General features: G+C 38.2%; 1 protein-coding gene across 1 annotated transcript in view; it reads left to right on the forward strand.

The window, feature by feature from the left end:
- The window catches only part of LOC135197213 (multidrug resistance-associated protein 1-like), a 50,386-nt gene that overhangs the window by 10,788 nt on the left and 16,844 nt on the right, over positions 1-22,754 (forward strand). The window contains 16 exon segments of the mRNA XM_064224269.1: positions 1,025-1,222; positions 2,063-2,243; positions 2,888-3,056; positions 5,466-5,617; positions 7,478-7,615; positions 8,392-8,538; positions 9,813-9,959; positions 11,300-11,384; positions 13,102-13,304; positions 14,304-14,430; positions 14,433-14,479; positions 15,458-15,625; positions 16,788-16,971; positions 17,983-18,106; positions 18,862-19,006; positions 20,576-20,789. Coding sequence (XP_064080339.1) covers positions 1,025-1,222; positions 2,063-2,243; positions 2,888-3,056; positions 5,466-5,617; positions 7,478-7,615; positions 8,392-8,538; positions 9,813-9,959; positions 11,300-11,384; positions 13,102-13,304; positions 14,304-14,430; positions 14,433-14,479; positions 15,458-15,625; positions 16,788-16,971; positions 17,983-18,106; positions 18,862-19,006; positions 20,576-20,789 — 2,429 coding nt within the window.

Here is a 22,754-nt window from a genome sequence, read left to right on the forward strand (position 1 = left end):
GTTCAAGCAAAATTGTTATGCACTGCTACCCGAATGCAATTAGCCTTGTATTTATTTATTTACTTATTAATTTGTTAATTTGTCTGTTTTTCTAATCAGTCTGCATTTCCCGCTACCATCTGTTATTTCTTTCGAATGATCATTATATTCTTTGGAAGCTTGAATCTGAATTCGATAGCCCATGTGGGCTTGTTTCATGTAAATAGGTTTGATCTTCTGAATAATATTGATAATAATGACAAGAAAAGTTTTGAATCGTTGTTATAAGTTTTTTTTATGAGTATTTATCAGATTTTATTATGCAAAGGGATTTTTTACTCATGAGTAAATGGTTTTTTAAAGAAACGACTACACGGTCATTTTGATTTTTGCAGAGAAATTTATATATAAAGCCAAGTTATTTAAAAACATAATGTGCATTAAAAATGACTTGCTGGTATTTTCTTGGGAAATAATTGTGTATTTGTTGAACAATGAATGGGATAGTAATGCTATTTACCAGATATTACGTCAGTAAAATAATTTTTTTGAATTTAGAAGCCAATGGACTGGAAATCTAAGGTAGAATAAACCTTAAGAAAGCAAGAATGAGAGAGAGAGAGAGAGAGAGAGAGAGAGAGAGAGAGAGAGAGAGAGAGAGAGAGAGAGAGAGACTGGAGCAGGTCTTGGAAAACGAAAAGATTCATCTTTACAAATCTTAGATGGAAAGTTATTTTTATTTTATTTTGTCACTTTGAGCAATTTATTTTTTTATTTGGTCATTTCCCATGCAAATTAAGCTTTGTTTACACCTGCGTTTTTCTGCCTTCATTTGTCTATGGTTATCTATGGATCAAAATAGTGGCTGTTTCTGTAACCTAAGGAAACCCCTTATATTGAAGCCAATTATTTCTGGCGAAAAACTGGACACTGAAGTGAGCGTGTCTTTAGTCTCATGTTTATATAAAACCAGCAAACAGATGCAATGTCTGCTTCAGCCAGTGATGGCATCTTCATTCATAACTTGGAATTTTACTTCTTTCAGAAAAGTGGCATCCGAAACGTGGGCGTCGCCCTCCAAAAATGCCAATCACATCGAGATGACAGGGCAGACTAGGCCTAAAGCTCCTCCCATATCCATCTTGCCAACGATGGTGCGCACCTTCGGGCCTTCGTTCCTCTTCGGAGCCGTTCTCAAGCTGATGTATGATATGCTTCAGTTCGCAAGCCCCATAATTCTCAGGTCGGTCTGCTACGCTCGGACTGTGATTTGTTCCTCCTTTCTTCTGTTTATTTTTGTTAGAGATAGGCTACTTCCTTTTTCAGCGAAATGGTTTCATGTTTTTGTAAACAGCATGCATTGTTTAATGGACTGATGTCTTGTTTATTTTATAGATAGAAAACATTTCCGTAAGTGGTATGATTGCATGCATGTTTTTTTTTTATGTAAAATTAATCGATTGCTTTACGATCACTAAAACTGATGTAAACCATTGTTCTTTAAAATGGACGGATTTTACGTACTATATATAATTCTATACAAATACGCTTGCTGACAATAAATTCATGTATCTTTAAAGCAGAATTGCATCTATAAATGCTAAAATGTTATGCTATTTTTTTTTTTTTATAAATGAACAATTTTAAACGTATCAATTTCATGCGTATTCTATTTTGTAGCAAAAGTGCAAAAGAGCAAAAGCATGAAGGTAATGGTCGCTGGTTTGGTAGAGGGACAATAACGATTCCATTCTGTCGAGTCCCGTATTGGGGGGAGGGGGCCGGTAGTCCACTTCATGCGGAGCACTGTAGGCATTACTTAAGGTTCTTTGCAGCGTTCCTTCGACCCATATAGCTGCAACCCCTTTCGTTCCTATTACTGTAACTCCGTTCGTATTCTCCTTTCCTATGACTTTCCACCCTCTCCTAACAATTGTTTCATAGTGCAGCAGCGAGGTTTTCCTCCTGTTACACCTTTCGAACCTTTCACTGTCAATTTCAGTTTCAGCGCCGAATGACCTCATAGGTCCCAGTGCTTAGCCTTTGGCCTGAATTCTATAAGTAATTCAATACACATCTGCAGGTATCTGATAGCGTTCACCGAGCCGGGCAACGAAGACCCCGCTTGGCACGGCTACTTCTACGCGGTGCTCATGTTCGTCGCCGCCCAGATCCAGTCGCTCATACTCGGCCAGTACTTCGAGAAAATGTTCCTGATTGGCCTGAGGATTCGGACTGGCGTCATCTCCGCCGTTTACCAGAAGGTAAAAAAGGCTGTGGGATCTTTGCAAGATAGTGGCCCTCAAGGGTTTTCGTAGATAGTGACCACTGTGGGTTTTCGGGGGTCGTTATTTTGGATTAATGTTTCTCGGATTATCTGTATAATATTTATATTCTCTTGTTTATGTTTTTACGGTTATCCCCAACGGACTTGTACTAAACACGCCGTAAAGATGGTTACATGCCGGTTAAAACCCTAGGAAAGAGCCAGGTTGGGTCATGGGCCAGTTTTCTTGTAAGTTTTGTCAAAGAGAAGCCTTCCATTTATTTAGTCTCAAAAAGTTATATTATATATATATATATATATATATATATATATATATATATATACATATATATATATTTGTCAAAGGTAAAATAATTATTGGCTAATGTACTTTCGGCAAACTGAAGCTAAATAACATTTCCCCTTATTTTGATTCCCTCTACTAAGAAATAGTTTATACCAGTTGTCAAATACAAAAATAAAATAATAAATTTTCGAAGAAAAATCAATTTCCGTATATTTCCTGTCTCCCAAATAAATAGTTGCCCTTTGAAATAACAGTGTTAACGAAAAAGTGAAAAATAGTCTATAATTATAACAGAAGTCCAAGATAACTTCTCTTTTTCCTCTTGAATTTTTCAGGCCCTGAAAGTGTCCAGCTCTGCCAGGAAGGAGTCCACTGTGGGAGAAATCGTGAATCTGATGTCCGTCGACGCCCAGAGGTTCATGGATCTTTCCACGTACATCAATCTCCTGTGGTCGGCTCCTCTGCAGATAGCCGTCGCCCTCTACCTTCTGTGGGACCTCTTGGGTTAGTGTCTATAAATATATGGCAGCAGTGCTAATCCCCACCGAGTCTCAACTTTTTGTAGCCAGAGTGTAGATTTCGGATTGTTACTTTGGCTTGTTAGCTACGCGGCACCTACTCCGAGGTGCTAGTACTATACGTAGCGAAAGCTCCGTGGGACGCCGCGTTTAGTACTAGCCCCTCGAGAATCAGTGTTACATAGTACACCCATTTCTGTATTGTGTGGTCGACAAATTATATTAATAAACGATACCTTCGTGTGGCCGTCTACTTTACATTTACCATACGGTGTTTAGTACTAGCACCTCGGAGTCGATGACGAGCATATAACTAGCCAAAGTAGCACCGATTTCAGAGATTGGAACAACACCTCTGCTGGCAACTATAAAGATTCAGCTCCTTTGTAATCTCTTCTATCATCACCACTTTGGTTTTTACATCAGATTTTCTTTGTCAGATTTTGCCTTCTTGCGGTTAGGCGTGATGTGGCCAGTCTCTACCTGAATTCGCAATTGGCTTAGGAATATTTCGAATAAGGTTTTATTATTATTATTATTATTAGGAAACCATTAGTAGCAAGTTCTTAGTTTGAACAACATCTTAATTCTTAAATGTATTTTGTACATATCCTGATGCTCTGTTACCCACTCCATACTTTTTCTTTGTAGTTTTGTTTAATATATTTGCTTATTTTTCTCAAATACTCTTCATTCTCATTTTATTCTGTTGTAGAGACATCATCAAGCTCTGTTACTCTCTGTAGTTCATTTTGATTTGTATATATAAGAGCTAATACTTCATTATTCCTATTGAAAACGTCCATGTCCAACTAGTTTTTACAAATACTTAATATGAAATCGTATTTTTTCACTAAAGATAACCTCAGCCTGTAGGCTGCTTTTCTGGAGCGGATGGTAAATATAGGTGATCCGTTTCCTTAAAGTTGATTGTGAGTGGCTGTTCAGTCCATAATATATGTTACTGGTAGATAGCGAAACCAGGCACTTTGCGAACTGCCTGAATTCTCAGGCAGCTAGCGAAATGAACTTAGAGACATTTGATCCCCAGGGGCTTTAGTAGGTTCACATCAACTGTGCATTTGATGTCTAGGCCAGTCCCTTACGACTCTCCTGATTGGCTGTTGATAAGCCAATGACAGGGCTGGAAACTCTGTCTCTCTCTCGAGTTCACATAAATAGGATCTATGTTCCACCTCTCCAGAGGGATACTTTTGAAAGGTGTATCCTCAGGAGAGGTGGAATATTGATCCTACCCATGTGAACTCTCTCGAGAGAGACTGAAAGTTTCCTGCCATGTCATTGGCTTATCAACAGCCAATCATGAGCGTCGTAAGGGACTGGCCTAGACATCAAATGCACGGTTGATGTGAATCTACTATAGTACTAAACACGGCCAAAAGACCTTTGACCCACCCCAGGGGCTAGTACTACATACGGCAAAATACATTTGACCCCTAGGGGCTAGTACTAAACACTGCTAAAATACATTTACCCCCCCCCCCCACAAGGGGCTAGTACTAAATACGGCACACTACATTTGACCCCTAGGGGCTAGTACTAAACACGGCCAAAATACATTTGACTCCCCTAGGGAATAGTAATAAATACTGCAAAACAGCATAGGTGAGTCACTGTTTCACTGTGTTTATTACTGGTCCCTGGGGGGATCAAATGTCTTTTAAGTACAATTCGCTATCTGGCTGAAATTTCAGGCAGTTTGCTAAGTTCCTGGTTTTGCTATCTGCCTGTAGCACGTATATCTGTGTGAGAGAATGTTCTCAGCGCCATCTGCCAGTGTTACGAGGAGTTACAAGGATTAGGATATTTCAAAGCCTTGTTAGTCCATCCAAGGAGTCATCGTGTGCTCACTTATTTCTAGGAGCAGTTTTACTGTTCATTCAGTGTCCTAATGATTTTGTCTAGCTTTCTTTTAAACTCTTCTACACTGTTGCTGTTTACAACTTCTGGTGGCAGTTTATTCCACGTGTCACATATCTTGTATGTAAAGAAGTTCCCACAATGGCCTGTGTTGTATCTCTTTAGTTCTATACTCTGTTTTTTTCCATCTGTCCATCCGCCTGTGGTGGTCGCGCATGGTAACACTGCGTCCTGGGCTTTAAATAGTTGCGCTATGTGTAAGTTTTAGGTAAATAAAAGGATATCTGGGTGTACATTTGCAACTGAAAAGTGTTTTAATAATTTACTGTATGCGAATTACACCGTTAATATTCGAAATAGGATATTAGTTGAAGGCTGGGACGCAGTGTTACCACGTGCAAACATCACAGGCGGATGGACAGATGGAAAAAAAACGGAGTATAGTTTCCATCCATTAGTGTGGAACTGACTTTGACCTTTCACTTAGCTTTATTTTACTTTATTTTTTCTCTAGGCATATCTGTTTTGGCCGGTGTCGGGGTGTTGGTGGCCCTCATACCCATCAACGGTTTCATTGCCAGCAAGAATAAGAACTTCCAGATCAGCCAGATGAAGAATAAGGACAAGAGAGTCAAGCTGATGAACGAGATTCTCAATGGGATAAAGGTGAGGTGGTTTTACGTTAGTTAAAGTTAATAAAGGTATTTGTAGTATTGATACGGAGACGGAAATTACTATTTGTAGTATTGATACGGAGACGAAAATTGCTATTTGTAGTATTGATACGGAGACGGAAATTACTATTTGTAGTATTGATACGATTGATGCTAAATTGTAAGTATTGATAACGGAAAAGAACGGGAAATTGCTATTTGTAGTATTGATCGGAGACGAAAACTATTGTAGATATACGGAGAGAAAATTCTATTTGTAGTATTGATACGGAGAAGAAAAAATTGGCTATTTGTAGTATTGATACGGAGACGGAAATTATATTTGTAGTATTGATACGAGAAGAAAATGCTATTTAGTATTGATACGGAGACGGAAATTACTATTTGTAGTATTGATACGGAGACGAAAATTGCTATTTGTAGTATTGATACGGAGAAGAAAATTGCTATTTGTAGTATTGATACGGAGAAGAAAATTGCTATTTGTAGTATTGATACGGAGACGAAAATTGCTATTTGTAGTATTGATACGGAGACGAAAATTGCTATTTGTAGTATTGATACGGAGACGAAAATTGCTATTTGTAGTATTGATACGGAGAAGAAAATTGCTATTTGTAGTATTGATACGGGGACGAATATTGCTATTTGTAATATTATTAGGGACAGGAAAGTTGTTCATTGAAATATTGTTACGGAGAGGAAAATTGTTACTTGTAATATTGTTAGGGACAGGAAAGTTATTATTTGTAGTATTGTTGCGGAAAATAAAATTGTTACTTGTAATATTGTTACGGACAGGAAGTTGTTACTTGTAATATTGTTATGGAGAGGAAAATTGTTACTTGTAATATTATTAGGGACAGGAAAGTTGTTACTTGTAGTATTGTTACGGAGAAGAAAATTGTTACTTGTAATATTGTTAGGGACAGGAAAATTATTACTTTTAATATTAAATTTATGGACAGGAAAGATGATCCTTGTAATATTGTTACGGAGAGAAAAATTGTTACTTGTAATATTGTTAGGGACAGGAAAATTGTTACTTGTAATATTATTACTGACAGGAAAGTTATTCCTTGTAATATTGTTACTGAGAGAAAAATTGTTACTTGTAATACTGTTACGGACAAGGAAGTTGATACTTGTATTACTATTATGGACAGGAAAGTTGTTACTTGTAATATTGTTACGGATGGTAAAATTGTTAATTTTGATATTGTTCCTTATAGTATTTTGAGGGTAATGATATTCAACATCACGAAAAGTTAATAATAGTCATTGTAATAGTGATGATAGTTGAGTAGAGTTCACGTGTTAGGAATAATAATAATAATAATAATAATAATAATAATAATAATAATAATAGATTAGTTTTTTTTTTGCAAATTTAACCTGTAATAACTAATGGAAATATGGACATTTTGACGTTTTCCAAACATTTCAGTAAATACATTTCCTCTAGTTTTTTTTCTAAATCCTCCTACGTACTCTAAGTATATTTCAAAATTTCCCCCTTCCCCATTTTCCTACCGACAATTCCCCTTAGGGGCTAGTTCCGACAATGAACCTCATGCGGCGCACTGCAGGCATTACTGAAGGTTCTTTGTAGCGCCCCTTCGGCCCTAGCTGCATCCCATTTCATCCTCTTTACTGTACCTCCTTTCATATTCTCTTTCTTCCATCTTACTTTCCACTCGTAACAATTGTTTCCATCACTACTGCGAGGTTTTCGTCCTGTTACACCTTTCAGTTTCCCTTTCAGTGCTGAATGACCTCGCAGGTCCCAGCGCTCAGTCTAAATGTCGTATTGCAAATTCCTACCGATAATTGCTTTCCCATGCTCCTGCAGGTGCTGAAGCTCTACGCCTGGGAGCCCTCCTACCAAGAGCAGGTGATGGGCGTCAGAGAGAAGGAAATCAAGGTGCTGAAGAAAGCCGCTTACCTGAACGCCGGCACCTCCATCATCTGGTCGTGCACGCCTTTTCTCGTAAGTAGGGGAATTGCTTTATCATTTTATATATAGTCTATAATATTGACTCACGGTTTTCATAGGGCGCGCCTGCGCTTTGCAAACTTCTCAGCGTGGCTGTATTAGTCTAGAAGAAAACGATAAGCGGGGTTCGGTTCTGCCGTTGCAACATGGTTGCACGCTCGGCACAAGTAATTGTGTTCCGTGGAGCCATTCATTCATTCATTTTGGTAGTACAATTAATAAGATTAAGTAAACTTGTAATGTCATATTCAATATCGATGAAAATGATATTGAAAGGAGCAGTCTTACAAGTAGGTAATTTTCATAAAAAAGAAAAAAAAACTTTGATTAACGCTTAACGCAAATAAACATACAGTACATGGTTAACATTTCAGTTTGTATAACAGTTATGCATTTGGTATAATAATTATTCTCTTAGAATTGGTTTCTGAAGTGCCTTGTAAGTAGTAATTTCCAGTTTTAGTGTTAGCTTAGGCCTAAGAATGTGTAGGCTACTTGGTCACACCCAATCTGACAGGAATCTAGCAACTGTTATTTGAACAAAAACGTTCGAATTGAGAATCATATTTTACGGAATGGATGTTTTCAAGAATATATTCAGTTGAATGTAAAGACGGCTAATTATCACAGAGGAAGAACATGATCTGTTTAAGGTATATAACAATTCGTTGACTGTTTTCGATTTCTGGGCTGTTTCAGCATTCAACCGCCAGTGCACTGAAAGCACCCCATAGCGCTACTATCCTGGGACTAATAGCATATCCTTTCAGGTCACCCTCGTCATGTTCCTAACCTTTGTCATGTCGGATCCTCATAATATCTTGACATCCGAAAGGATATTTACCTCGATCTCACTCCTGAACATCCTCAGGATGCCGATGACTATGTTGCCCTTCCTCATAGTGGCTACGGTCCAGGTATTTCAGTCTTTCGAAGCCAGAAGTTTACATTGCTGATTCGTGGGTCTTGAAGTGACTTTCTCTTTGTCGTGTGAGAAAGTATCCATTCCCTTTGTTATTGGTCTTGTAATTTGTATTGTTACATTTCTGTAGTCTTGAGTTTAGTAACTGTTGTTGGGTGAGTATCATTCTCGTGATTGGAATTGTCCCGTTCTCTGCAAACTCAGGTGTTCCTGTTCTTTTTAGTCGGGAGCTTATGTTTTATTGTGTTGTCATTGTATGAGTTCTTGTATTCTCATTGTGGGGTTAGTTGTGTGTTCTAGAAACTAGAAGTGTTTCTCTGTTCTGAGATTGATAATTGGGCCGATGTGCCCAAGTTTTAATGAAGCTCTAGGGGTACTATAAAACGGCAAATACTATAGTCCCATTTTTTATACCTGTAACGTTTATACATCAATACTGATCTATATTTTCATGAATTAATATTTTCATCTCTAGATTGATCGTGTTCTCTCCTGATGACCATTCTATTCTGTACATTACCCTTTGAAATTACTGCACTCTAACTTGGTTTCATATGAGAGCTCGCTCATTTTTAAATATAATAACTGATAACGATAACGAAGACTTGCTTTTGTAAAAGTCTTCTGTACCACAGAGCTGATCTAATGCTACATGCGCTGCCTTACTGTAGGTAAAAAGATTGTAATTAGTAAGACTTGTCAAGAGTTTATTTATCCTACTTCTAAGCTGTGTTATATCCTATGTTTTTCTCTTCTCTTTGATTTCTTTATTTCTGGTCACTAGCACGCGCATATTATAGTGTCTCGTGCCCTTGTGTTATCAACTTCTCCTCGCCAGCTACAAACTCCGAGATCGACCCACTAAGGGACGACAACTTGTGGAGTTCGTTTTCTGAAAAATTTAGGGCAGTTATGTTGATCAGAACAGTGAACTATGTACCTTTTAGTTAGTTGAAAACAGTGCTGAGATCCACAGTACTAACTCCTGGAGTCTCTCTCATTGAAGACCAAGTCCCCTTGGAAGGCTCTACGTGAGTCTGGAAACTAGCCTAATGATTAAATTATTCCAAAAAAAGCTCTAAGTCATAATAAGGATAATTTATAATGGTTACACCGTCATCCTTCAAAGGTAAACTTTTGACTGTGTGGGTATGTACCTATGTGCGTTGTGCTATTTATCTTTGTTTAACTATTATGAAAGGAACAGCAAAATCTTTCCTTTGATTCATGAACCATGTTTTTCCTTTTTTGAAATTAAAATCTTCACAGGTATCCCTAGCGACATTTGCCACGTACGTGATTCTATCTCCTGCAAATATCCTTGGTCCCAAGAAAGCGTTTGTAGCCCTGTCCCTGTTTAATCTGCTCAGATTTCCGATATCTATGATGCCTATGCTGGTAGCCAGCGTTGTCCAGGTAAAGTGAGGCATCTGAACTCCAGATCCCCCTAATTTTGGAGGTGTGACTGGGAGAACCTGCACGTCTAATGCACAGTTATTAACGTGGATTTGTACTATGCCATCAATTGCTTGAAAAATAACTTACCTATACTCTGTTTTTTTTTCATCTGTCCATCCGCCTGTGGTGTTTTTGTATGGTAACACTGCGTCCCGGGCTTTAGATAGTTACATTCGGCTTACATTCAACGATTATAATAATATCCTATTTCGAATATTAATCGTGTAATTCGCATACTTTAAATTATTAAAACACTTTTCAGTTGCAAATGTACACCCAGATATCCTTTTATTTAACCTAACACTCACACACAGCGTAACTATTTACCGGGACGCAGTGTTACCATACACAAACACCATTGGCGGATGGACAGATGAAAAAAAAAAAAACAGAGTATAGTATTACACTTTTTTCGTTGTAGCTTCCTGGGTCCAGGCTTAACAACCCTCCCGAGATTTCTCAGTCGGTCTAACGCTTGATTGGAAGGAAGCGCTTGTCCAAAATATATTTACTAAGCGGTAATTGGATTCAATCTTATAAGAAAAATAAAAAAAATTTTCGTTGGCATTTTTGCTGTTGTTGATTAGTCTAAACCCCAACAATCTTTAACTGGATTCACCCTAACGTAGTGGATTTTTACCTTCTCATTCATTTATTAATGCATTTAATCTTTTGAAAACAATCTAATTTCAACGTATTTTGCTGGAACTAAACCTAACAAACCATGATGCTTCATTTCTGTTTTTCTTTCACTCTTATACGTATACCTATTTTCTTATCAGTTATGCTTGCATGACATTTATTTGCATAACTCTTGTACTATATAGAGTGCTTACGCATTTTAAGCCATTTTGCTGGGTATAGGTTGAAAGCTATTGCATGATTGTTGTAAAATAAGCTTTTGCAAATTAAGCACTGCTATGCAGAAACGCCATACTTTGCTTGTAGATACTTTTTTTTTTTGCACATTTAAGCAACGCTATTCAGCATTATGAGGTCTAATGCTTACTTTGGAGGCATGCTATACATTTTGCGTTTTATAACGAAAATATTGGCATACATTGTACATCCTACACTACGTGATATTTATCAAAATCACACACACACTTCGAATTGTATTTAAGCATCGTATAATAATTCCTCTATATCATAAATTGATTTTGATATTACCATACTTCTTACCATCTCTGAACATCTAATCAGAGTTGCACGTTCCTAAAGAATTTATGGTTTTTATAAATCATTATAAAAATCATAGCTAATAGTATTAATGGTACTAACAAGAATTTTCTTCACAGGCAAACGTGTCCCTGAAGAGGCTGAACAAATTCTTGAATGGTGACGAACTCGACCCGAACAGCGTTTCGCACGACAGCAATCATAGTGAGTCAGACAAATTTGTGAATGAATTGTATTTCATCGTAGCTTTCTGTTCTCCGTCCGCCCTCGAATCTCAAAAGCTACTGAGGCTAGAGGGCTGCAAATTGGTATGTTGATCATCCACCCTCCAGTCATCAAACATACCAAACTGCAGCCCTCTAGCCTCTGTAGTTTTTATTCTATTTAAGGTTGAAGCTGGCCGTAATCGTGCGTCTGGCAACAGACCACCACCGGAACGTGGTTAAAGTTTCATGGCTGCAGCTCATGTAGCTCTATACCTAGACCACCGAAAGATATATTTTTTCTGGTGGCCTTGATTATACACTGTACAGAAAACTCGATTGTGCTGAATATTAATCGTTTCTTATCAGTCTTAAATTTACTCTCTCCTATCCGAGACATCTATTTTATTTATTTATTTATTTATTCTTTAATGTTTTTACCATACATCACTTTTACTTGGAGATGTAACTCCGGAGAATGTCAGCTCTCTGATTTTCAGCACGTCTTGTAGGTATGATTTTGCTAGTCCCATGCTCCTTTCTAACGGCTGCAACATAACACAGTCGACTAATTGTCAATTACATGTTTCACTGCTTTGTGCTTTCACCACAAAGACAAATAATAGGATTAAAAGTGTATAATGACGTCATTCCATAGGCTATAATCCTGCTCTCGTACTACACAGATATCTCAGTTATATAGGCCTAAGCAAAGTTGATAAGAATATGGATCTTGGGAGTTTGGACTAAGTAGAGCTGAATCACCAAATCGTCCCAGCAAGGTCCAAAAATAGAGGGTCCTTTTGTTCTTCTCTTACACAAGCGGTCTGCACAAAGGAGTACTCTAATATTCGAGTATTCTCCACTCTATATCTTTATTCTGTTGTGGCCTCACTTTTTGCCTTAACATTTTAATGAAAATAAAGACTTTGGGTTAATGACCTCATTCCTAAAAGATCATATTTGTTTGGGATATTTTCTCTTATGCAATTCCTATTGAAGTTAATGGCATTATTCACCACATAGGAAACGCTCCTGCGGATTCAACTAGATTTGCTCAACCTACCTTAGCCGTCACAACATCGACTGCCATTGACATCAGCTAACTTTAATCGCTTAGGAATACAAACATAAATTTGTAGAAACTAAAATAATTATAATCACCACTTACGATGATGCAATATAGTCCCATTCATGAAGGACAACTAGTAAATATTGTCATCATGATATGTAGTACTGCAATCAGAAATTCTCACTCTATCTTCAAGACCTCCATGAACTAATCCATCTGAGAAATTCCAATTATTTCGGACATAATCTTGTTTTTAAGTATCTGTACGGTTTTTAGTCTTGCAGTTTTAACTTATATGATATAATATGCATTGCATTTTAATATTCTAAAGTAAATTTAGGGAGACCGTGTCTTTTCACTGCAAAAACAAATGGGAAATTCGATGAACGAAAGCTAATGAAAACAGTATCTTCACTTTTCTTGCCGATTGTAAATCAATTTGTAATTAAGTCCTGAAGCTGTCACTAATGAGCGAGGAAATGGTTCTTCGACTATATTAAGTAACTGGAAAGGAACTGCAATAATTTTTCCTTGTTCAAGAGAGGCTTGCCTGAAGAGAAAAAGGAGGTATAGACAGATTCGAAGCATGATTACAAGATAGTATCTGCAATAATAATGGATCATCTCTAACGTTTTCTTCTTGCAGGCAAAACTATCTCCATAGAAAACGGAACATTTTCCTGGGGACACGACGAAGAGGATGGGAAGCCAGTCCTGAGGGATATCAATATCCAGGTTGACGAGGGATCCCTAGTTGCAGTTGTGGGCACAGTGGGTTCGGGGAAGTCCTCTCTCTGTTCCGCCATTCTGGGAGAGATGGAAAAGCAGTCGGGGATGGTCAATGTGAAGGTGAATGTTGTTGGTTGCTGCTTCTTACGTGTAGGATTTGGAGTCAGATTTTTTTTGTTAATTTAGTGTGTGTGTTACTTTTTAAGATTGCACTTGACACGCCCTCTGGTGCCCAGAGAAGCCAAACTGGCACTATCGTATATTATTATACTCGGACATGTCCAAACCATCTCTGTTTCCCTTTTATCGAAGTTTTATCTATATATGGAACGTCTGAAATTTTCCTTATGGGTTCATTTCTCACCCTATCCTTCCATGCGAACAGGTAATATTCCACCTAAAACTTTATTCCCAAATCAGCAATCCTTTAGATATAGTGCCATGCTTTTACCACAATATGTACAGGCTTTAATAATTAAATTAAAATAAATACATATTTTGATAATGAACGTGAAATAAATACAGATTGTGCTAATTGAATTACTTCTGTAGAGGGGTAGTGCCTTCAGTGCACCTCATGAGATGCACTGTAGGTATTACTTAAGGTTCTTTGCAGCGTCCCTTTGGCCCATATCTGCAACCCCTTTCGTTCCTTTTACTGTACCTTCTTTCATATTTTCTTACTTCCATCTTACTTTCCACCCTCTCCTAACAACTGACTCATAGTGCAACTGCTTTGAGGTTTTCCTCCTGTTACACCTTTCAGACCTTTTACCGTCAATTTCCGTTTCAGCGCTGAAGGACATCAAAGGCCCAGTGCTTGGCCTTTGGCCTGAGTTCTATATATTCACTACTAATTGAATTAGAATAAATACATTTATTGATCAAATTCCAAAATTAGGATCACGAAGAGATTTACATCCGGGGGGTATTCTGTTGTCTTTCTTAATTCGTCATTTTTTTTGCGCAATAATCGATAACTTCTCTCTGATTTTCTTATTAATAAAATTCCAAAATTTGGATCACAAAGAGATTTACATCTGGGGGTTTTCCGTTGTCTTTCATAGTTTGTCAAATCTTTTTTGCGCAATAATTCAATAACTTCTCTCTGATTCGCAGGGACGCATAGCGTACGTAGCCCAGCAGGCGTGGATTCAGAACGCAACCCTGGAGAACAACATTCTCTTCAACAAGGAAAAGGACGAACATTATTACAAGAAGTGCATCAGGACTTGCGCCTTGAGGCCGACCTCGACATGTTACCTGGTGGTGACCAGACGGAGATTGGCGAAAAGGTATAGAATAGTCGATTCTGTTCAGCGTTTCCGGATTTGTACCTGGATAGTGGGGGTGGGGTAGGTAGGGGATCGGGATGGTAGGAGAGACAACAGTGCTGGATTCCAGGACGTGTAGCGCGTGCCAACAAGCTCGTAGAGAAATTAGTGATGAATATCATGTCAACATCGTGAGAATTCAGGCTCTAGCGAATGTTTAGATGATGAAAAATCTTACCCAAATTGATGGGCCTATCGTAAATAATAATAATAATAGTGAACAAAAATTTATTTTATTTAATAATTTCCAAAATTATTGTGTTTTTTTCTATATATTTTGTTGTTTTCGTTCTGTTTAATTTACTTATTTTATTTTCATCTTTATGTCATTTATTGGTTTATTTTTTCCGTTTTGTTTGCATTTAATTTAATCATTGATTATTTTTTTTATTATATTTCTAATTTTATTTTAGATACTTGTCTTTTTATTTATTATTCTTATAAATATTTAATTTTTTCTTATTTCAGCAGGTTTTATTATCCATTGCCAGTCACATAATTATTTTACCTCTACATTTCTTTCACTTCTTCTGTAGGGGGGTTAGTGCCGTCAGTGCACCTCATGCGTTGCACTGTAGGCATTACGTAAGTTTCGTTGAAGCGTCCCTTCGACCCCTAGCTGCAACCCCTTTCGTTCCTTTTACCGTACCTCTTTTCATATTCTCTTTCTTCCATCTTACTTCAGCTTGAAGTAATCATAACCAACCCTGCTTTCCACACTCTCCTAACAATCGTTTCTTAGTGCGAACTGCGAGGTTTTCCCCCTGTTACGTCTTTCAAACATTTTTAGTATCAGTTTCCGTGCAGTTGGACTAAATTCTGTGTGCTATTCTATTCATTTTCTCTCTCTCATTCTCGCAGGTCTCAGTTTCAATGCCTTTGGACTAAATTCTTGATTCTATTCTATTCATTTTCTCTCTCTCTCTCTCATCCTCGCAGGGCATCAACCTGAGCGGGGGCCAGAAACAGCGCGTGAGTTTGGCCCGGGCGGTGTACTCCGACTCCGACGTCTATCTGCTGGACGACCCACTGAGCGCCGTCGATTCACACGTCGGCAAGCACATCTTCGAGCAGGTCATAGGGCCTGAAGGGGTGCTCAGGAAGAAGGTAGTAAATCTCTCCGTCCTTCTCTTTCTGTCTCCTTTTGGTCTGTCTGTCTAATTGACTTTGTCTTTGTATGTATGTCTGCCTGCCTTTCTGTCTCTCTCTCTCTCTATTTCTGTCTGTCCCTCTGTTCTGCCTGCCTTTCTGTCTGTCTCTCTACTCTGTCTGCCTCTCCATTCTGTCTCTCTCTCTCTATTTTTGTCTTTCTCTCTATTCTGTCTGCCTTTCTCTCTCTCTCTCTCTCTCTCTCTCTCTCTCTCTATTTCTGTCTTTCTCTCTATTCTCTCTGCCTGTCTCTCTATTTCTCACCCTCTCTATCTCTGTTCTGTCTGCCTTTTTGTCTCTATTTCTGTCTGTCTCTCTATTCTCTCTGCCTGTCTATCTCTATGCTGTCTGCTTTTCTGTCTCTCTGGCTGTCTGTCTCTCTATTCTGTCTGCCTTTCTGTCTCTGTTTGTCTGACTGTCTTTCTCGCCTTCTGTCTGTCTTTCTTATAATGATATTGGTATCATTGTCACCACTATTAGAATAACCTTTCCTATTATGGATGATAATGATGATGATAGTATTATTGTCACTACTGCCACAGCAACCATTCCCACTGATGATAGTGACAGTGGTATCATTGTCACCACTACTGCAACAACTTATCCCATTGATGATAGTGACAGTTATATCATTGTCATCACTACTATAACAATCATTCCCACTGATGATAATGATAGTGGTACCATTGTCACCACTTCCCCAGCAACCATTGCCACTGATGATAGTGACAGTGGTATCATTGTCACCATTATCACAACAACCATTCCCATTAATGATAGTGATAGTGGTATCAAGTCACCACTATTATGACAACCTTTCCTACTAATGATAATGATGATGGTGATAATTGTATCATTGTCACCACTACCACAGCAACCATTCCCACTGATGATAGTGATAGTAGTATCACTGTCACCACTAACATAACAACCTTTCCTACTAGTGGTGATAATGATAGTGGTATTATTACTACTATACTACTACAACCTTTCCTACATCTGGTATGATGATGGTGATAGTGATATCATTGCCACTACTACCACCACAACCTTTTTTCACTAATGATAGTGACGCTGATGATAGTTGTGACACTATAAAAACCAAGTCGTCCTTCAACAGACGCGCATCCTGGTGACCCACAGCGTGACCTACCTGCCGCAGGTGGACAAGATCATCGTCCTGAAGAACGGCGTCGTGACAGAGCACGGGACCTTCGCCGAGCTGATGGCCAAGAAGGGAGAGTTCCAGGATTTCCTGCTCGAGTACCTGTCCAAAGCCGAGGACGAAGAAGTCGACGAAGGAGGTCAGTTCGAAAGAATAGGAGAGGTTTGCCTTTGAGTCTTTTATATATACGGATATATATATATACGAACACGAATATATATATATATATATATTTATATATATATATCATATATATATATATATATATATGTATAAATAAATAAATCTATATACAGTGATCCCCCGTAATCGCAGGGATGCGTACCAGACGCCCCCCCTCCCCCCGTGAATAGTTAGAACCCGCGAATAGTTGGAACCCCTATAAAAATGCTGAAGACAGCTTATTTTGTTAGTTAAAACTCAGGAAAAACCCACTACAAATTTTTATACTAGGTTTTTGTAATAATTTTATCACAAAAAGTGCATATTATGATGAAACTGATAAAAAACCAGGAATTTATGGATATTTCTCATAGAAAAATACAGCGAATATGCTAATTTTCCGCGAATAATGCGGGGAAACGTTCCCGAGAGGAATCTGCGAATGTGTGAGTCCGCAAATCCTGAGAACGCGAATATATATATAATGAAACCGGCTTTCAAATTTAAAATAACCATCAACGGATTGTTGTTCTGGTTTGCCGACAGTGCAGTTCATGCGGTACACTGTAGGTTTTGACTTATGGTCCCTTGCAGCGTGCCTTCGGCCCTTAGCTACAACCCCTTTCGTTCCTATTACTGTACCTTCTTTCATAGTCTCTTTCTTCCATCGTACTTTCGACCCTATCCAAACAATTGATTCAAAAAGTAACTGTGAGGTTTTCCTCCTGTGCGCCTTTTTCAAACCTTTTACCGTCAATTTCAGTTCCAGCGTCGAATGACCTCATAAGTCCCAGTGCTTGGACATTGGCCTAAATTCTGTATTCAGTCAAATTCTTACTGCCGTCAGCCATAGTTAAGGAAATATGTTCTTCTTATCTCTATCTTTCGTTCTTATTGTAAATGAAAGTTGTCAATGAGTCATCTTCCCTTGTTTACAGTTGTTTACGATTTTTCTCCCTCTCATCTTCTTCTTTCGTCCCGACCGCAGATCTGGAGGACATCAAGAACCAGCTGGCTGACAAGATGGGGCACGAGGTCTTCCAGAGACAGATCTCTCGGATGTCCGAGAAGAGGGACAGCGAGACCGAGAGCATCCAAGACTCAGAGAAAAGGTCAGTTCTGGTGGGGCATTTGGAGATACATTAAGCAATTGTGGATGCTTGTTATTAGTGTTATTAGGATATCAGATCAGTATCGAACTTTGAAACTTAAAAAAAAATAAGCGCAGATTGGAAAATGAATATATTTTAATCATGCTCAGTTTCGGAGCGTCATCCTCTCCTCTTCGGTGTGGAGACACCCAAGATGAAGCGAGACGCTCCGAAATTGTATGTTGATTTTTAAAAACATATTTGTTCTCCAATTTGTGCTTTGTTCCATATTATTGTTACTGTTATCATCAATTAGTCTCGATCACAAACTTATCAGTCAGTAACAACCATTGAGATAACTTTGTCCGTCCGCCCTCAGATCTTAAAAACTACTGAGGCTAAAGGGCTGCGTATTGGAATGTTGATCATCCAGCCTCCACTCATCAAACATACCATATTGCAGCCCTCTATCCCCAATATTTTTCATGTTATTTAAGGTTAAAGTTAGCCACAATCATGCATCTGGCAACGATATAGGACAGGCTACCACCGGGCCGTGGTTAAAGTTTCATGTGGTGCGGCTCATATAGCATTATACCTAGACCACCGAAAGAGAGATCTATTTTTGGTGGGCTTGATTACACGATGTAAAGAATCTCGATTGCTCCGAAGAAACTTTGCCGCATTTTTCACATGTTTCAGTACTCTCACTTGATTATTTATCCATCAACCACTGGCTACCTTTTATTCTAGAACTTTTATTCTAATATTGACAGCCCCGAAAATACGCGAGGCAGCCTCAGGCAGAGGGTGAAGAGAGTGAGCGAGAGCGAGAAACCAAGGGAGAAGTCAGCCACTCCGGTTCGTCAGGCGAAGGCTGGCGAGAAGCTGATAGAAGCCGAGAAAGCAGAGACTGGCAAGGTAGCGTTGTCTGCTATATGATTTCTTAGCTGCTCGACACAGTTAGACTCAGTTCGAGAAGATAATGGTTTTTTTCTACCATTTGGCTTAAACAAGGAAGATAGGGTGCATCCACACTGCATAAAACTATTCACAAATGCTTGGCAACTTATCACGCGCACATTACAAACAGGTTGAATTCCAGACAACAACATATCGGCAGTTCTAACCAGTGCTTCATACGATTATCTAGCATTTGTCAAAGGTTCGTTTCTCCATTCAGCGTTGTAGACTTGTCAGCCTTGTTGTAATGTGTATGCGGTAAGTCCCCAACGCACGTTTATGGCATGTACGAATTACTGTAGTGAGGTCACAGCTTTATGGTGGAGCAGTTAGACTCAGACTTTGCCACAGTTAGACTCAAGTTGGGAAGTAAGTTTTGGCTCTTGGTGTGCGTCTATACTACAGTCAAACATGTCTTAAATGCATTTTGGTAATTTATTACACACACACGCGCATCACAAACAGGTTGATTACAAGTTAGTGACTTAATGGCAGTCCTGATCAGTGCCTGATAAAGTTATCAAGCATTGGCGGAAGACTCGTTCCCCACTTATAGTCAATGATTTCTGTTTGTTATGTGTATTTGATAAAGTGTCCAAAGTGTGTTCACGACATGTTTTCTGTTGTGTGGACGCACCATTATACAATAGGCATAAATAAGAAAGGTAATTATGTTTCCTTTAAGATGACGAAACTGTCATTCTTTCAGGAATAGGCATAAAGATGGAATATTATGTTTTCCTTGCACTATCTTTGTTACTACCCACAATAAGACAGAATCAGTTTAGGACATGTTATTTATTTAGTTTTATATACTTACTGTCATACATCTTCATTATTGTTATTACAAATAACTGGTCACAATCAGAAAGGAGCTAGGAATTCTATATTGTTCTATTTTACTCCTTCTCACTTCTACATTTTACTCCTTCTCACTTCTACCCATTTCTCGTTGAAGAGAATGGGAGGGAAACGTATTCTTCACTATTTATGGTTAATTATTTCCCTTATTTCTTGAAGCTGGAAGGGTAACAGGTTACGAGTCACTGTCACTCTTGATGTATTGATGCTTTAAAACCTTTAGACACATTTCTCAGTGAAAAGTTAAGTGGAATGAAGAAACTGACTGACTTTACCTAGATGGAAACTTTTTTGTTTTTATCTTTTATTTGAGAAAATATACAATATTTTACCATTTTAATACTATAACACGCAGAATTTTATTAAAGTTGACTTACATTTACCAAATTTAAAAAAATCTCTATCTTGTACACTTTACAAATAATTCCTATGTATTTCATTGGATGGGAACTTGTACGGAGTAGGACAGCAGTGGTGCGCTAACCCATCACGCTCTCATAAAGGGTGCTTGCTATTTCTTTTGTACTTCTTCTCTTATTGGTGTTGTTCATTAGGGGCAGATCTAATACTTTCTTCATTATTTCCCGAAGCTTCGAATGCACTGCACACTTACTTAAGGAACTTAATTAGTACTGACACCGTCTCAAAGTCCCTGGTTTTCTGCAGGTCTCAGGATACGTCTACGTTTATTACATCAAAGCTGTCGGAGTGGTGGTAGTGACCCTGACTTTCCTATTCGGCATACTCTCCCAAGTAGCCACAGTAGGATCCAATATGTGGCTCACTGCCTGGTCGAACGAGAACGTCACCGATGAAACGCAAGACCCAGCAGTCAGAGACAAATATTTGGGAGTGTACGGTGCTCTGGGAGCCGTTCAAGGTAAATGACTGGGAGTTTGTTAAGCTTAAAAGGTTTATTGTTTTATTTAACACCCGGTGAGCAAAAGCACTTTTGGTAAGTGGCAGAAGCTTAATAATTGAATTCAGATAAAAAAAAAGTCACAGGAAAAAAAAGCCACATTAATCTTTTAAGTACAAGCCCATAGGGAACACCGCAATAACATAAACATAAGACTGTAAATATTAGTCCTAGATAACGACCCTCGAAAACCACTCGGGGTCACTGTCTAAGAAAGATCCAAAATATTGTTTTAATTGCCACAACATAAATTAATGTGACTTTTTTTTTTTCTCGCCAAAATTATGACTTTTTTCTGTGACTATTTACCGGCCACTAAGTATTTAAGTATGTGTTATTGTATTTAATGCTTTTGGCCGCCGTACTGGAGTAGGTACACTCGGCAAGGAAACTTAAGATACAGTTTTTTAAAATCTTCAGACATATAGCTATTGTTCAATAATGCCACACCTGGCAACTCTTGAAAGGGGGCGGAGCTTCAAAATCATAGCGTTTGTTGCTTTCTAGATTTCCATCAACTTTACACCATAAAGATTCTGTTGAGGTCCTATAATCATTTATACTTGAATGTAGAAACAGGCTCTATATTATTCGTTAATGTTGGTTTGGTAACGTCAGTTCAGGGTAGAATATCGATCATCCTTTTTTAAAACCTACTGTGAAACCTTATTTATAAGTAATGCTTGACACTAAACTGACGTAAAATTCATACGTAATTAAAAACGGATCTTAAACGAGAGAAAGGATTTTAAAATTTGGGCAGTACTTGTGGAAATCGTGAGGAACAATACAGAAAAGAATGAAATAATGACGATAGAGAGAGAGAGCGCGCACGCATAGGCCTATCGATAGAGATACTTAATTCATTATATTTACTTTGAGAGATTGAGAGGTAATATTTTTTCAAATGTGTTTTAAAAGTGGAGAGAGAGAGAGAGAGGAGCAAATTCTGCTCATGTGAAAGCTTAGGCCTATTTATAACTACTTAATTTCATTATATTTTCTTTGGGAGATTGAGTGGTAATATATATATTTTTAAAGTATGCTTTAGAAGTGGAGAGAGAGAGAGAGAGAGAGAGAGAGAGAGAAATTATAGTACTGGTGACGGACTTGTGACGGGGGAAAGGCAGAAGAAAATATAATGAATTATGTATCTCTATCGATAGGCCTATGCTTGCGCGATATGATATGACTGCCAAGATCGTGCGGCACTATGCTAGATAAAATTTGAAGGATCATAATATTCAAGTTAATTCTCCAAGAAAGTCATACCCTAATCCTGATTACATTCGACAGTTGCCGTAGCATTCAAAGATTGTAAAAAGACGTGGACAATTTTAGACACAGGGTGCGGTCATTCTTGCTTTCTTGATATAGTCTTTACTTTTGAAATTCAGGTTTCATCCACAAATCATTCACGAAAAAAGCTGTGTTAAGTAAAAATATTTATTACCACAAATAACTCAATATGTATTGCACAGGCAATTAAAGTTTTATATCGTGGGAGATCTTTCAGACTCGCGGCAAAGAAATGCAGTCGTGTAGGGCTGTAGGCTACTACGAACTGCTTTGTAATGGGAGCATATAGGCAGAAAATCTTTGAGCTGACATGCTACTTAAACCTTGATTAGGATTTATCTTTAAAGACAGTAGCTTTGTAAACAGCAACTAGCATTCGATCCATGTCAACGTCAAAGTAATCAAAGTGTGAAATAGTGACTTGCGCTTTCCCGCTCGAAGTTTTAGGGCTCCTCCTCACATCATAGAAAACGCTCTTGCGGATGCAACTAGATTTGTTCAACCTACCTTAGCCGTCGCAACATTGAGTGCCATTGACGTCAGCTAACTTTAATCGCTTTGGAATACAAACATAAGTTTGTAGAAACTAAAATAATTGCATTCACCACTTACGATAATGCAATATAT

Source organism: Macrobrachium nipponense, chromosome 18 (genome assembly GCF_015104395.2).
Source record: "Macrobrachium nipponense isolate FS-2020 chromosome 18, ASM1510439v2, whole genome shotgun sequence".
NCBI classification, from domain to species: Eukaryota; Metazoa; Arthropoda; class Malacostraca; order Decapoda; family Palaemonidae; genus Macrobrachium; species Macrobrachium nipponense.